General features: G+C 40.8%; 1 protein-coding gene across 1 annotated transcript in view; it reads right to left on the reverse strand.

Moving 5' to 3' along the window:
• FRRS1L (ferric chelate reductase 1 like) overlaps positions 1-14,567 on the reverse strand; it is a 28,674-nt gene that overhangs the window by 9,529 nt on the left and 4,578 nt on the right. The window contains exons 2-3 of the mRNA XM_032240301.1: positions 3,113-3,197; positions 524-662 (exon numbers count right to left, since the gene is read on the reverse strand). Of these exons, the coding sequence (XP_032096192.1) occupies positions 524-662; positions 3,113-3,197 (224 nt within the window). The remainder of the gene's footprint in view (positions 1-523; positions 663-3,112; positions 3,198-14,567) is intronic.

The following is a 14,567-nucleotide window of genomic DNA, read 5'->3' on the forward strand; positions in this document are numbered from 1 at the left end:
TCGCCTCAACCTCCCAAAGTGCTGGGATTACAGATGTGAGCCACTGCGCTCAGCCTGTTTTTCCCTCTTATAAGTGGTTCTTTCACTTCTGCCTTTGCCATTAAAAAAAATATGCCTTGGATGACTAGTGAAAACACAGAGAAAACCTGAATCCAACTCATGGACTGGAGTGAAGTCCAGTTGAGCCCCACCTAAACTGAGCTGTACTCCAGTCAATCCACGCACATGTGAACAGGCAATAAATGCTCACTGTTGTAAGCCACATAAGGCTTATAACATGAGTGCCTCTTCTTGTAGCCTTGCTGTGGAAATAGCTGATGAATAGAGGTGCCACAAGACAGCTTGGATTCTGATAACCAACCCTCTCATTTAAGCTATCCTGGCTATTTTTTTAAACTTGCATTCAGAGGGCCACAATTAATATGATCATTATACTGCTTTGATCAATTTACTTGCTTTTAAAATCAAAGTAGCACAGCCAACTAAAGAGAAAAATCAGTTTCTATCATGTTTTGCATCTTACCATTTTCTTGTCTGAAGAGAATCCAACTGCTACCCAACCATCTGTGTCTGCACTCAGCTCAAATTCTACATCAGCCCCTATCATCCGGTAGCTGAGGAAGTAGTCACAGGTCTCTGCATTACAGCCTGGTTTGCCATATCTAGAAGATATATCGAAAGAGACATTACTGCTTCTACTTACTCAAAATACATTAAGAGAGCATCTACCATATTATCAGGTGGGATGCTAAGCAATATTATTAAACACATTGGATTTTTGCTACCTGGGATCTTAAAAACACAGTTTCACTCTCTTAGGAGGAGCTTTGGAGATGATCTGCCCCATTTTATACACAAGAACTACAGTTCTGAGATGCAAAGGGGCTTGCCCATGGTTGTATAGTGAAGTCAGTGGTTGCAACAGGACTTGAACCTGGGTCTCCAAAATCCCAGCCAGAGTTCTTTACATTATATTAATATCACGGTCTTTTAAATATTAGTTACTACTGAATTATTTCTGAATCCCTTTTAATGGAAAAAGATTCTCCAAGTTAACCAGTTATATAGTTTCTGCTAATTAAATGTATACCAACTTTTTTTAACTTACAAATTTTCACATAATCAAACTAACACAAATTTACAAATTCAATATAAATTAAACTAATAAACCAGGAACACTGAAATTCACAACACGTATGCAACAGATAATGGGGCTTTACTGAAAGTAAATTTCTGCTTATGTGCATGTGGCATCTGACTAGATCGTGCAGCATCTTTGAAGTTGAGAGCATGTTCTTACTACTCTCTGTAGCATGATGGCTCAACTCTTCACTTTTATCTGTTTGAACTGCTGCAAAACCCTCATTTATGAATACCCCCATCTGGTACTCATGGACCATGAATGAAGGCATTATCTGTTTATAAAATTTTCTTGCTTTTTTTTTTTTTTTTTTTTACACAGAGTCTTGCTCTGCCACCCAGGCTGGAGTGCAGTGGCAGAATCTCAGCTCACTGCAACCTCCACCTCCTGGGTTTAAGTGATTCTCCTACCTCAGCCTCCCAAGTAGTGGGGACTACAGGCTCCCGTACCACACCCGGCTAAGTTTTGTATTTTTAGTAGAGACAGGGTTTCACCAGGTTGGCCAGGCTGATCTTGAACTCCTGACCTCAGGACATCCACCTGCCTCGGCCTCCCAAAGTGCTGGGATTACAGGCGTGAGCCACTGGGCTCGGCCTTATTTACAAAATTTGCCTTTGTTCTGTTGGGCTACTTGCTGCTAACACGATTACAAATTCAGACACTAAAACGTACAACAATGTAAGGTGGTTATCCAGATAGTGAGATTACGCAGACATTCATGGTTTTTAGAGAGCACCACTGAAATGAAAACACAAATTTAAATTTTCTTACAGAGGACTTGTGGATCCTTTCAGAACTGGCAAGCCCTAGTTTGAGGAACGCTGTATTATACCATTTGCAAAATGCTAGAAAGTTTAAGCAATGGGTGGGACAATCTATGCGCAGATGGGAGGTATCTGAAGGAACAGAGCACATGGGTGCTAAGTGTTGAGGAGGGGACAGGAATGTGCAACTATCCTGGCAGAGATACCCGAGCAGTCAGGAAGAGATGTAGAATCAAGGCAACAGGGCACTGGGGTAAAACAGATGAAAAAGAGCAAGGGAAGATAAAAAAGGAGTGAATGGACAAGAAAACAAGTCACTTTGAAGCTGGTAGAGTACTAAAATTTCCTCCCTTCTCAAAACATCCCCCAATCACCAGATGTAAACATTGTTGACCATCTTCCTCAGTAAGAATATTATTGTATATTTTTATTTATTCCTTAGAAACGGCCTTGTAATCCAAAGAAAGCTCAAAGCCCTTGTATTCAATTTTTCCTCCTTAGACCTTTAGTACTGAACAACAGCAAAATCAGGACCTTTGGGTTAGTGACCATCAAAACTTTGCCCATAACCATCAAATTGCCCTTGACCATCAAGTTACTCAGGACAATTTGTTTTAGCAAGTAAAGGGTTCAAAGGAAGAGACTTTTCCAAAGAAGCAGAGCGGTCTAGAGGGGAGGCCCATTGTACACACGACTGTTTTCTAGCCCAGACTGTCATGTAGTGATACTACTAATGATGTAGAGACTCACCATGCCTGATAAGAAGCTAGCAACAATGAATGCTTAATGACTAGCTAGAATCATACAGATATCCATAGGTCATGGCTACTTACTAGAAAAGGAATTGTGTATTACACATGTCTATCATTGCCTGTCCTGCCCACAGCCCCTGCTGCATAAGCACAGACACGTTCTGTGTCACGTGAGTCTTCTGCATATCACCAATTGGTGAGTAGGAGACACCTGGACCAATGGTGGTATAGCTAGAAAGAACCATGGAAGAATGGTCCGGCGCCCAGGATATGCTAAAGTTAAAAGGCCTTTAAGACTGAAAAGTGGGATGGCCATTAGAAAACTTCATAATCCTGCTGAGGTGACGAAGAAGCCCAGGCCCCTTGAGTAGAAGGAACGGCATGCAATTTAAATACTACCCTGAGAAGTAAACCAGTCTTAGCCTTAAAGTTACCCAACCTGCAGTTCCACCAACCTAAAGCATCCCTTAGTTTTTCCACAGTCGTCCACTTTGATTTTGGCAAATGGATCCACAGGAGGAGCAGTAGGGAAGGGGTAACCTGGGCAGTGAGAATAAAGAAGGGTTAGAAAATCCAGTAACAACTGTTCCAATGAGAACTTTTAAAATTGTGTTGACTATTTTTTTCTCATGCATATCAAGAAATGTCTGGGGACTCAGAAAAGGGCTTTGATTAAGGCTAATCATCCCCTTCATGGGGGAGGGTGTAGGCCACACACCTTCGGACCTAACCTTGCATGTGAACTCAGAGTAGGTGTGCCCTTTTCTCACTTTACAGGCAAGCAACCTGGGGCACTGAGAAAGGCTACAATTTCATATAACCACGGGCTTACCACTGTCCCCAGGAGTTTGAGAATCACACTTTTAATACAATATACATGCTCTAAGAGAAAGAAGTTAACAGTGATACATTTTTATACCTGATTGTAGGGTTTTTCCATTTGTGTACTTGATCATAGGATTTTTCCATTCCATTTTAACTTCCATTTTGCATTAAGCTGTAGATAACATTTTCTTATGTCACTAAATTCTTTGTTTTTGGTTATTGTTGTTGTTGAGACAGTCTCACTCTGTCACCCAGGTTGAAGCGCGGTTGTGTGGATGAGTTTTTTTGTTTTTCTCTGAATAGGTACTGAGCCACTACGAACTACTGTATGTTAAGCATCTTCATATACCTTCTTCTCTTACTTCTCACTACAACCCTCAAACCATTTTTCTCAGAATATTTATCCAGGAATTCAATGATTGTTCACTTACATGATTTGGAAATTCTATAGTTCACTGACAATCTCTTTTAATGTTGCTTCTTCCATTTTCAGACATATCATCCTCACTACTTCCTGGCATCTAGAATAATACGTTAGCATACAGCAGATTCTCAGCCCAGTAAATCCCAGTTATTATTACTACTGGATTATTAACACTATTAAATTTTGTAAACTGGCCTGAGAAATAATAACTACGGGGTACGACTGTCTCTTTAAGAACAACAGGGCCGGGCGCGGTGGCTCACACTTGTAATCCCAGCACTTTGGGGAGCCGAGGCGGGTGGATCATGAGGTCAAGAGATCAAGACCATCCTGGTCAACATGGTGAAACCCTGTCTCTACTAAAAAAAAAAAAAAAAAATACAAAAAATTAGCTGGGCATGGTGGTGCATGTCTGTAATCCCAGCTACTCAGGAGGCTGAGGCAGAAGAATTGCCTGAACCCAGAAGGCGGAGGTTGCAGTGAGCCGAGATCGCGCCATTGCACTCCAGCCTGTGTAACAAGAGTGAAACTCCGTCTCAAAAAAAAAAAAAAAGAACGACAGGTTTCTAAACTCCAGACAAAAGCAAATTTTAGAACAAAGCTCACTTACATTCTGAACCAGTTTATTCATGTTGGCAAATGGCTTCTCAGGGCTTTTCTAGCACTAATTTTCTATTATGTATGCTTCTAAAACTTGTAATGGGAACTTGTGTTCTGTCAAATGTACTTGGTCATGCCTTTAATAACATATTTTCCTTTCATATTGCAAACTGTTGAAAAATAGATAATTTGGCCTTTGTCCCTGGTTCCTAGGAGAGAAATTCTAAATCCTTGGAATTTCTTGAGTGTTTTGTTCTTCATGAGCCCCTTGGATCACATCCGAGTTTATGCTGAATGATCAGATGACTCAGAATAGAGGCTGGTCACTGGAAAGACCGTGTGATTAGAAGGTTGGGGCTTTGTGCTAGGTTAGGGGGGTGGAGATTGAGTTTAATCATGTGCCCAATGATTAAATCAATCATGCTAACATAATGAGACCCCAGTAAAAACTCTGGACACTGAAACACACTGCAGCTCCCTGGTTGAACACATTGATGTGCTGGGAGGGCAATGTGCTGATTCCACGAGGAGAAGGCATGGAAACTCTGCCTTTGGGAGCCTCTCAGACCTCCTATATGTTTTCTGACTGACTGTTCCTGAATTGTATCCTTTATAAGAAAACTGTCATAGTAAAAGTAGCACATTCCTGAGTTCTGTGAAACATTCTAGCAAATAATAGAATCTGACATGGGAAGCTTCTTCTTGTGGGAAGACCCTGCACTTATAGCCATTTGGTCTAAGGTGTGGACAGTCTTATTGTGAACTGTGCCCTTTCACTTGTGGGAACTGCACTAATTCTGGGTCATTAGTGTAGGAACTGAATTGCAGTACACCAGTGGGGAGTTGATATTGGAATATAAGCGGAGCAGAATTAGATTTTTTTCCTGAAATTAAATGATCTCTATTTGGCATGAAATGAGTTTAGACCACATGCCAATATTTAAGCTCTTGTCTCTCAGCTACAACCCAGGCTTCTATAGGCTGAGTACTCTGCAAACCGCTTCTCCTTTGCCAGGTGCTTAGACTCTGCCAATAGCAAGCATTAGAGGGAGGCAGGAGGAGGGAAAGAAGACTGTTCCTTCCTGTGTGATTGCTGTTCCAGTAAGCAAGTTCTCAGCAACTCTACTTCATCCTGGCAGTTGGTCTGAGTTCCCAGCTTTGTTCTAGGCTCCCGGAATCAGCCTTATCCCATGCTGCTCCAAGGTATTGGCAGCAGCTGAGCACAGCCTCATTCTCAAAGGATGGGTCACAGCTCTGAGAGGCCCTGGTCTGAGCCCTTTTGATAATCCCAAGCCCTTCTCTTTGCAACTTCAGCCCCACGGGTGGTAACTTTTCTGAAGGCATTTTCTGTATGTTATCTTGGTGTTCCCTTTTTGCTTCTCCAGTCCCTCAACTTCTTACTTAGACAAATCCCTGGGCTGGTCTTTTGTTTAAACAGCTAGTAGGATTTCTGTCTTTCTGGACTTTGATTGATACACGCTAAATAGATTAACCTTTGAATACTGATATAATGTGTTTGCCAAAACTGTAGCTTATTAGTACTTATCTGAAGGCTAGAAAACAAAGATATTCCATAGGATCTATGTTTTACACGCATTATACAATTCTAATGGGAAATTATTTTGATTGTAGAATTCTAAGCAGCCTAGGTACACATAATTAAATTGGTATTTCTTGATTTATGGAACACTCATTATCAGTCTATGCAAAGTCCATCTTAGATTTTTTCCCCCAATCTATCACGAAACCCATTTTCTTCCCCACCTTAGACACCCGGTCTAGTGTATTTTATGCATATCCTTCTGCCAAGGATGGAAGTTTCAACAAAAAGTGAACACTTAGAAAAGCAGTATTTTACTATGTTAAACTGAAAGGACACATTAGCAATAATGGATACCAGACAATTTGGTGTTAGGGCTAAGGTTCTCATCTCAGTCCATTCCATGTAGCATGGAATTCTGCCTGGCCAGGGTAAAGTCCTGCCAGCTTGCAAAAACTGTTTCATATTTCCAAGATCATTGTCCTGAAATTCTTGCATGATTACCTTACAAGATAACTACCAAACTGCCTTCAGCAGATCCTGGATGTAAGGTTTGGGTTCCAGGCACAATTTCTCACTCTGCCAACAGCACCCCTTGCCATGCTGCCCACAGCTGCACTGCATTAGCCTGTTTATGGCCATGCACAAAGTCTGGAAATGCGCAAACAGAGCAGACCAGTGAGGGCCCACTGCAACTTACCGTTCATTTCTATGTTTATTTTTACATAGGTGTGCTCTTAATATATCACTTGCATATGTTTTAATTTGCATAAATGACTCCATGCAGTAAATATCATTCTGTTTATTATTTACCTCTAGAAATCTATCCACATATGTAAGACTGAATATTATTCAGCCATAAAAAATGAAGTACTGATATATGGTACAACATGGATGTACCTTGATTATATAATCCCATTTACATGAAATGCCCAGGATAAGGCTAGGCATGGTGGCTCACGTCTGTAATCCCAGCACTTAGGAGGCTGAGGTGGGCAGATTACTTGAGGTCAGGAGTTCGAGACCAGCCTGGCCAACATGGTGAAACCCCATCTCTACTTAAAAATACAAAACAAAACAAAACAAAACAAAAAAGCCGGGTGTGGTGGCACACACCTATAGTCCTAGCTACTCAGGAGGCTGAGGCAGGAGAATTGCTTGAACCTGGTGGGTAGAGGTTACAGTGAGCCAAGATTGTGCTATTGTACTCCCTGGGCGACAGAGCAAGACTCCATCTCAAAAAAAAAAAAAAAAAAAAAAAGTCCAAGATAGAAAAATATTGAAACAGAAAGATTAGTGGATGCCTCAAGCTGGGTGGGGAGGAGGGAGATGAGGGACTGCAGAGTGATAGCTAAAGGGTACAAGGTTTCTTTTGGGGATGACACAAATGTTCTAACATTGATTGTGGTGATGCATGTACAACTCTGTGAATATACTAAAACCCACTGCATTGTACATTTTAAATGGGTGAATTATGTGGTATGTGAATTATATCTCAATAAAATTATTGCAGGAAAAAAAAAAGAAAAAAAACTAATGGATGTGTTGCATCCCATTCCCTCCCTTTACATAACCCAGTTCTGACTCATGTCATTTACTTGATTGATGGAATCAAAATCGTATCCTGAACTCAGGATTCCAGGTACTACTCCAGCGTCTGCATCAAGGGCCAGCACAACAGAGGGTGTGGGACAGATGCTGAAGGAGTTCATCACTGTATTCATCAGATTTCTCCTTTTCAATTTCATACTTAATTTGTATATTCACCCTTTCCCTTGATTAGTCAGGCCAGAAATTTGTGTATCTTATGAGAGTTTCCAAAACAGTCCACATTCAGCAGTTTGGGTCATCACCCTCATTTTCATATGTTTTCCATTTCATTTATTCCCACCCAGATCTGTTATTTCCTTCCTTTTTGTTTCCATTTTGAATTGAATGCTTAGCTTTTTTTTTTTTTTTTTTTTTTAAGACACAGGGTCTTGTTCTGTTACCCAGGCTGGAGTGCAATGGCACAATGACAGCTCACTGCAACTTCCACCTCCCAGGCTCAGGTGATCCTCCTACCTCACCCTTCTGAGTAGCTGGGACTACAGGCATGAGCCACTACACCCAGCTAATTTTTTTTATTTTTTGTAGAGACAGGGTTTTGCCATATTGCCCAGGCTAGTCTCAAACTCCCAGGCTCGAGTGATCTGCCCCTCTAGGCCTTCCAAAGTGCTGAGATTACAGTTGTTAGTCACCACACCCAGCCTCTAATCTTTCTTATTTTCTGATAAATGTATTCAAAACTATAAATTTCCCTCTAAGCTCTCTTTCAGATTCACACCAGATATTTTGACGTGCAATGCTTTGATGGTCATTATGTGCATATCTTAATTTTCCTTATGATTGTCTCCTTAACATTGTTTTTATTTATAGACATAGGTAATTTTTCCCCCTATACTTTTGTTAATTTCAAATCTTATGGCACTGTAATCAGAAGCTATCTGTATGATGTAGACTGTAATTTGTTGACTTTCTTATATTCTGGTATATGGCTGATTTTATGGGATCTTATGTGTTCAAAAAGAGTATGATTTAGTATTTGTGGATTTTACATATGTATTTAATTGAACTTATCATTCATATAACTGAAACCATTTACTTCTTTTATTTTTCGGAGACAGGTCTCATCCTGTCCCCCAGGCTAGAGTGCTGTGGCGCAATCATGGCTCACTGCAGCCTCAAATTCCTGGACTCAAGCCATCCTCCTGCCTCAGCTCCCTGAGTAGCTGAGACCACAGGCAGGTGCCACCGTGTGTGGCTAATTTTTTTATTTTTTGTGGAAAATATGTTGCCCAGGCTGGTCTCAAACTCCTGGTCTCAAAGCTATCCTTCTACCTTGGTGTCCCTATATCTTCCATTTTAAAAATTTGTTTGAGTTTTCATACCAAGGGTGGTATGTCCAATTACAAATGTTAGTTTCTATTTTGCTCTACTCTATTTCCATCAGTTACTGCTTTTATATGGACACTATACTATTATGGGTAAATATTCCTGACTGGTTTCTTCTATCAGTATATGATGTACATTGCTCCTTATGTTTTATCTTTTATATTTTGTCCAACATTACTGTCATCTTGGTTTTCTTATGGCTCATCTTTGCCTAACATATTATTTTCTATTCCTTCAAAAATATTTTGAACAGCACTTATGCATTTATGTACGTGATCAAAACTCTTCTGTCATGTTCCTTTCTCATTGTGTCCTTGTTTGGTTTTGCTAATAAGGTTATGTTATCCTCATAAAACAAGCTGGAAACGATTCCTTCTTTTATTGTCCTTTGAAACAAGGTGTTTAAGGTTAGCGTCAGCTGTCACTTGAGTGTCTGGTAGAACTGAGCCTGGAGCTTTCTTGGTTGGAAGATTTTTTAACTGACTCAATTTCTTTGATGGGTAAAAAACTGTTCAGCTTTTCTAATTTTTCTAGAGTCAGTTTTTGGAAAATTGCATTTTTTTGCCTTAGGAATTTGTCCATTTAAATTGTCAAATGTATTGGCATAAAGTAGTTCCTTGTATTTCTTATTAGCTTGTTTTATCTGCTTTCATTTTTAGTGAGCTATAATTCACGTGTCAACAAATTCACCTTTCTCAAGTGTACAAATCGGCGTTTAATGTATTCATAGGGTTATGCAACAATCACCACTATCTAATTCATGAACACTTCCGTGATTCCAAGAAGAACCTCTGTACCTGTCAGCAGTCATTCCCAATTCCCCCACCTCTCAGCCCCTGGCAACCATGAATCTACTTTCTGCTTCTATGGATTTGCTTATTCTGGATATTTTATATCTCATTGATATAATCTGCGCATTTTATATCTCATTGAAATGTGGCCTTTTATGTCTTGCTTCCTTCACTTAGCATAATATTTTCAAGGTTCATCCACACTGCAATACGTATCAGAACTTCATTCCTTTTTCTGGCTAAATAATATTTCATTGTATGGATCAACCATATGTGTATATCCATTCATCGGTCTGAGAGACATTTAGGTTGTTTCCACTTTTTGGCTATCATGAATAATGCTGCTATGGACAAGTTTTTGTGTGAACACATGTTTCCAATTCCCTTGGAGTAGAACTGCTGCATCATATGGTAATTCTGTGTTTAACTTTTTGAGACACTGCCAAACTATTTTCCAAAGTAGCTGCATCATTTCCCATCCTTACCAACAATGTATGAGAGGTCCAATTTCTTCACATCCTTGCCAGCACTTGTTATTCTCCTTTTAAAAAAATCAACCATCCTAGTGGGTGTGAAGTGGTATCTCATTATGATTTGGATTTGCATTTCCTTAACCGTCAATGATATTGGGCATCTTTTCATGTGCTTGTTGGCAATTTGTATATCTCCTCTGGAAAAACGTCTTTTTAAAGCTTTTTATTTCTATTTTTAAATTGGATTATCTTTTTATTAAGCTGTACTAATTACAGCTTAATTAGCTTTTTAATCTCTGCTATGTCTAAGGTTCCCCCTTACTCATTCTTAATATTATTTCTTTTTCTTGATTAATTTTCCCAGATAGTTAATTTTGTATGTTAATTTGGCTGGCCAAAGTGCCCAGATATGTGGTTTAAAGAACCTGACTGTTTCTTTAAGAGTGTTTTAGGAAGGAATTAACCCTTAAGTGGATGGACTTTGAACAAAGTAGATTGCCCTCCACAAAGCAAGCTGGCTTCATCCAATCAGAGGCCTGAAGAGAAAAAGAGTAACCTCCACCAAGCAATGTAGCAGCAGACGGCCTTTGGACTTAACTTGCAAACATCAGGTCATCTCTGGATGGGTCTTCAGCCTGCTGACCCAACCTGCAGACTGTGGAACTTGCCAGCCTCCATAATCATGTGAACCAATTCCTTAAAATAAATCTGTCTACATAGATATGTATCCTATTGGTTTTGTTTCTCTGGAGAATCCTGACTAAATACACTTATCTGCCTCATTAATATTTTCAAAGAATCACTTTTGGTTTTGTGGATCCCCTTTACTATTTGGTTTCTATTTCATTAATTCTGTTATATCTTTATTATTTTAATATGCGCTTCCTTCTACTATCTTCAGATTTATTCTCTTCGTTCTCTCACTTCACAGTTTTTGGCCTTTCCTCTTCTATCAGTTTAAACCCAACAGCCAACTGCCTCCAGGGCTTTCTCTCTGGATATTCCACAAGCAAATCAATCCCAGATGAGGTCCTCCACCTCCCCAAAGCTCTTGCTCCTATGTTTCTTATCTTAGCGGACAACTCCACTAGCCACCTACAGTCTCCCAATCCTAAAACCTCAGTCCTAAGTTTTGCCCTTTCCCCAACCTGGCACACTTATTGAGTCATCACTTCCTGTTATCTCATTTATTTATTTATTTATTTAGAGACAGGGTCTCACTCTGTTGCCCAGACTGGAGTACAGTTGTGTGAACACGGCTCATGTTCACACATAGCCTTGACCTCCTGGGTTCAAGTGATCCTCCTCCCTCGGCCTCCCATGTAGCTGGGACCACACGCATGTACCACCACACGTGGCTTTTTAATTTTTTTGTAGAGATAGGCTATCACTTTGTTGCTCAAGCTGATCTCAAACTCCTGGGCTCCTCTCAAAGTGCTGGGATCACAGGCATGAGCCACCCCACCCAACCACTTCTTGTTATTCCTACCTCAGAAACTACAGCCTGACTTTTGGCTGTAGCTCTCCCTCCTATCTGGTTCTTTGGCTTCTTTCCCACTTCTTCTGCCCTGTACCATGTTTTTTTTTTAAAAAACATCTTATTTTTTCTTTTTCTTTTTTTTTTTTTTTTTTTGAGATGGGGTCTCTCTCTGTCACCTAGGCTGGACTGCAATGGTGAAATCTTGGCTCACTGCAACCTCTGCCTCCCAGGTTCAAGTGATTCTCTTCCCTCAGCCTCCCGAGTAGGTGGGAGGACTACAGGCACCCACCATCATGCCCATCTCTACAAAAATACAAAAATTGGCCAGATTGATCTTGAACTCCTGACCTCAGGTGATCTGCCCACCTAGGCTTCCCAAAGTGCTGGGATTACAAGTGTGAGCCACCTCACCGGACCTAGAGCAGACATCTAATCCTGTCATCCCACTGCCCCTCACCTGACTCCCCAAAATTCCACCTCCCCTATACCTACCTGTTCTCCTTAGTCTTGAGACACATGGATTGAACCACCTAGACACAGCCAGCTTTTCTCTCCCCCTTTCACTCTGTCCATTCCCCCATTTTTCATCACTTACTGTTTTGGCTTGTTCCTTTCTTTCCATTTTCCATTTTGATTCTATTTTTTTCCTCTAAAATAAAAACCTGAATGATACTAAATAATATTGGCTTGGGGCTTTTTAAAAAAATGCTTCTTCTCACATGGACTCTATAAACTCTTCCAGTAACTTCTGTTTTGGAGAACAATTCTAGCCATTGTCTTTCTCCCCCTCCTTTCCTCTCTCTTATTTTATACTCCCTTCATTTTTTCTGGAACCATGAGAGAGGTACTTATTTTCTTGGTTGATTTTTCAGGTTCTCAAACTGGCTTTGTGGTTTCCATTTCTGTCTAACTCACAGAAGCTCCCTGTTCCTTTTTCGCAATCTCTTGAGCTTGTTTTGCCATACACTACTGGGTGGTTAATAGCTTCTGGTTTGCTATTTATTGCTCCTAATTAACCACTTGGCTCACAGCCTTCAGGTATTAATTTAGCACTTGATTCCTTGACGTTTTAAGTTTTAATTGTCTGGCCACACAGTTCAGCTTCATCCAAGAACTACTGCATTAGCCTCTTTCTGGACGGCCTCAATTGTCGTTCCTTCTCTTTTCAGGGTCGTATTATGAAGTAAAGATATCAAGGGATTTTATAAGGTGTGAAGTTCCACACAGATGCGAATTCAGCCTTCATGGTGGCATTCCACTGCTTCGGAAACTGTAGTCCCTAACTGTCTACCATATCTGCACCAAACCCTTCTTCTCAGGTTCACTCACAAAAATACCCAATTCGAGGCCGGACACAGTGGCTCATGCGTGTAATCTCAGCACTATGTGAGGCCAAGGCAGGCAGATCTCTTGAGGTTAGGAGTTTAAGACCAGCCTGGCCAACATGGTGAAACCCCATCTCTACTAAAAATACAAAAATTAGCCAGGTGTGGAGACACACACCTGTAATCCCAGCTACTCAGGAGGCTGAGGCACGAGAATCGTTTGAACCCAGGAGGTGGAGACTGAAGTGAGCTGAGATCATACCACTGCACTCCAGCCTAGGAGACAGAGCGAGACTCTGTCTCAAAAACAAAAACGAAAAGCCAATTCTACCTGTCCAATCCATTTCCTAGTGCATGTCGAGACCCTCCGTTCCAGGCGGGCAGGACACCTTACACCACCTTATCCATTAAGTCAATCAACAAATCCACAGTTCTCTGCTACTTTATAGCTGTGCCACTTCAGGTAAAATATTCAAACTTTCCTTGGGTCAGTTTCCTTAACTCTGCAGTAGCAATAGTAGCAGTATTTAACTCGCAGTGGTGCTGTAAGAATTAAAATTACTATGGGACAAGGTACTTAAAACGGTGCCTGCCCCACAGTCGGCACATATTACAAGTTGCTCTACTTGGTACTCTGATCAGGCTAGATTCATGGAGGATACAAAGATAAATTAGATGTAAATTGTTACCCTTAAAGAACTTCCAGATTAGTAGAGTGGTAAGTTACATGTCCACATACTGTCCATGGTAGATGGAGGAAGGATATAGGGGGTTGATGAAACTTCTGGCCTTTGCCCCATGTTCTGTCCTTCTCTCTACCTCTCTAGCTCTTTCCCAAGAAAAACTGTGATCAGAACTCAATGGTCAGAAAATTCTTGATTGAGGCACATTTTACAAGTGGTCAGATAACTATGCCTCAAAGCTAAGTGACCGTGAATGGTGTTCTGTCTTTTCCTTCCTAGGTGGGGTATGGCTCCAAGGGTAAGGCAGTTAACATCAGTTAGCTAGGTTAAGACTCCGTCTGCTTCTCAAACCTGGCCATCTTCGCAGCAGGGAGAAGAAAGCTTCATTTGGGACTTAACCTGTAGCCAACATCCAACTCAGTTTTGTTTGTTTTTCCCCAAAGAACCCTCGGAAATGAGCATTTGCCCATAATCAAATGGTAATCTGTTTCACAAATTTTTTTTTCACCATGTTGGCCAGGACGGTCTCGAACTCTTGACGTGATGATTCGCCTGCCTCGACCTCCCAAAGTACTGGGATTACAGGTATGAGCCACCACATCAGCCTATCTGTTTCAAATTCTATCACTGCTCTGAATATATAGATTCTGGGTTAAGAACCTCGAGAAGTATGAGTGGTAGCATTCAAGCACTAAGACCCTACCTGAACTCCTGACCGTAGAGAGCAAAGAGGGTCATGGCAGGGTTAGACTGTGTGCTGTGGAAGAACATCTTTGCCTAGTGGGAGAAGGAGAAAATCAGGAAGGCTTCCTGAAAGAGGTGGCATTTAAGCTGA

Source organism: Sapajus apella, unplaced genomic scaffold, assembly GCF_009761245.1.
Source record: "Sapajus apella isolate SASKATOON/1434 unplaced genomic scaffold, GSC_monkey_1.0 scaffold46, whole genome shotgun sequence".
In the NCBI taxonomy this organism is placed as follows: domain Eukaryota; kingdom Metazoa; phylum Chordata; class Mammalia; order Primates; family Cebidae; genus Sapajus; species Sapajus apella.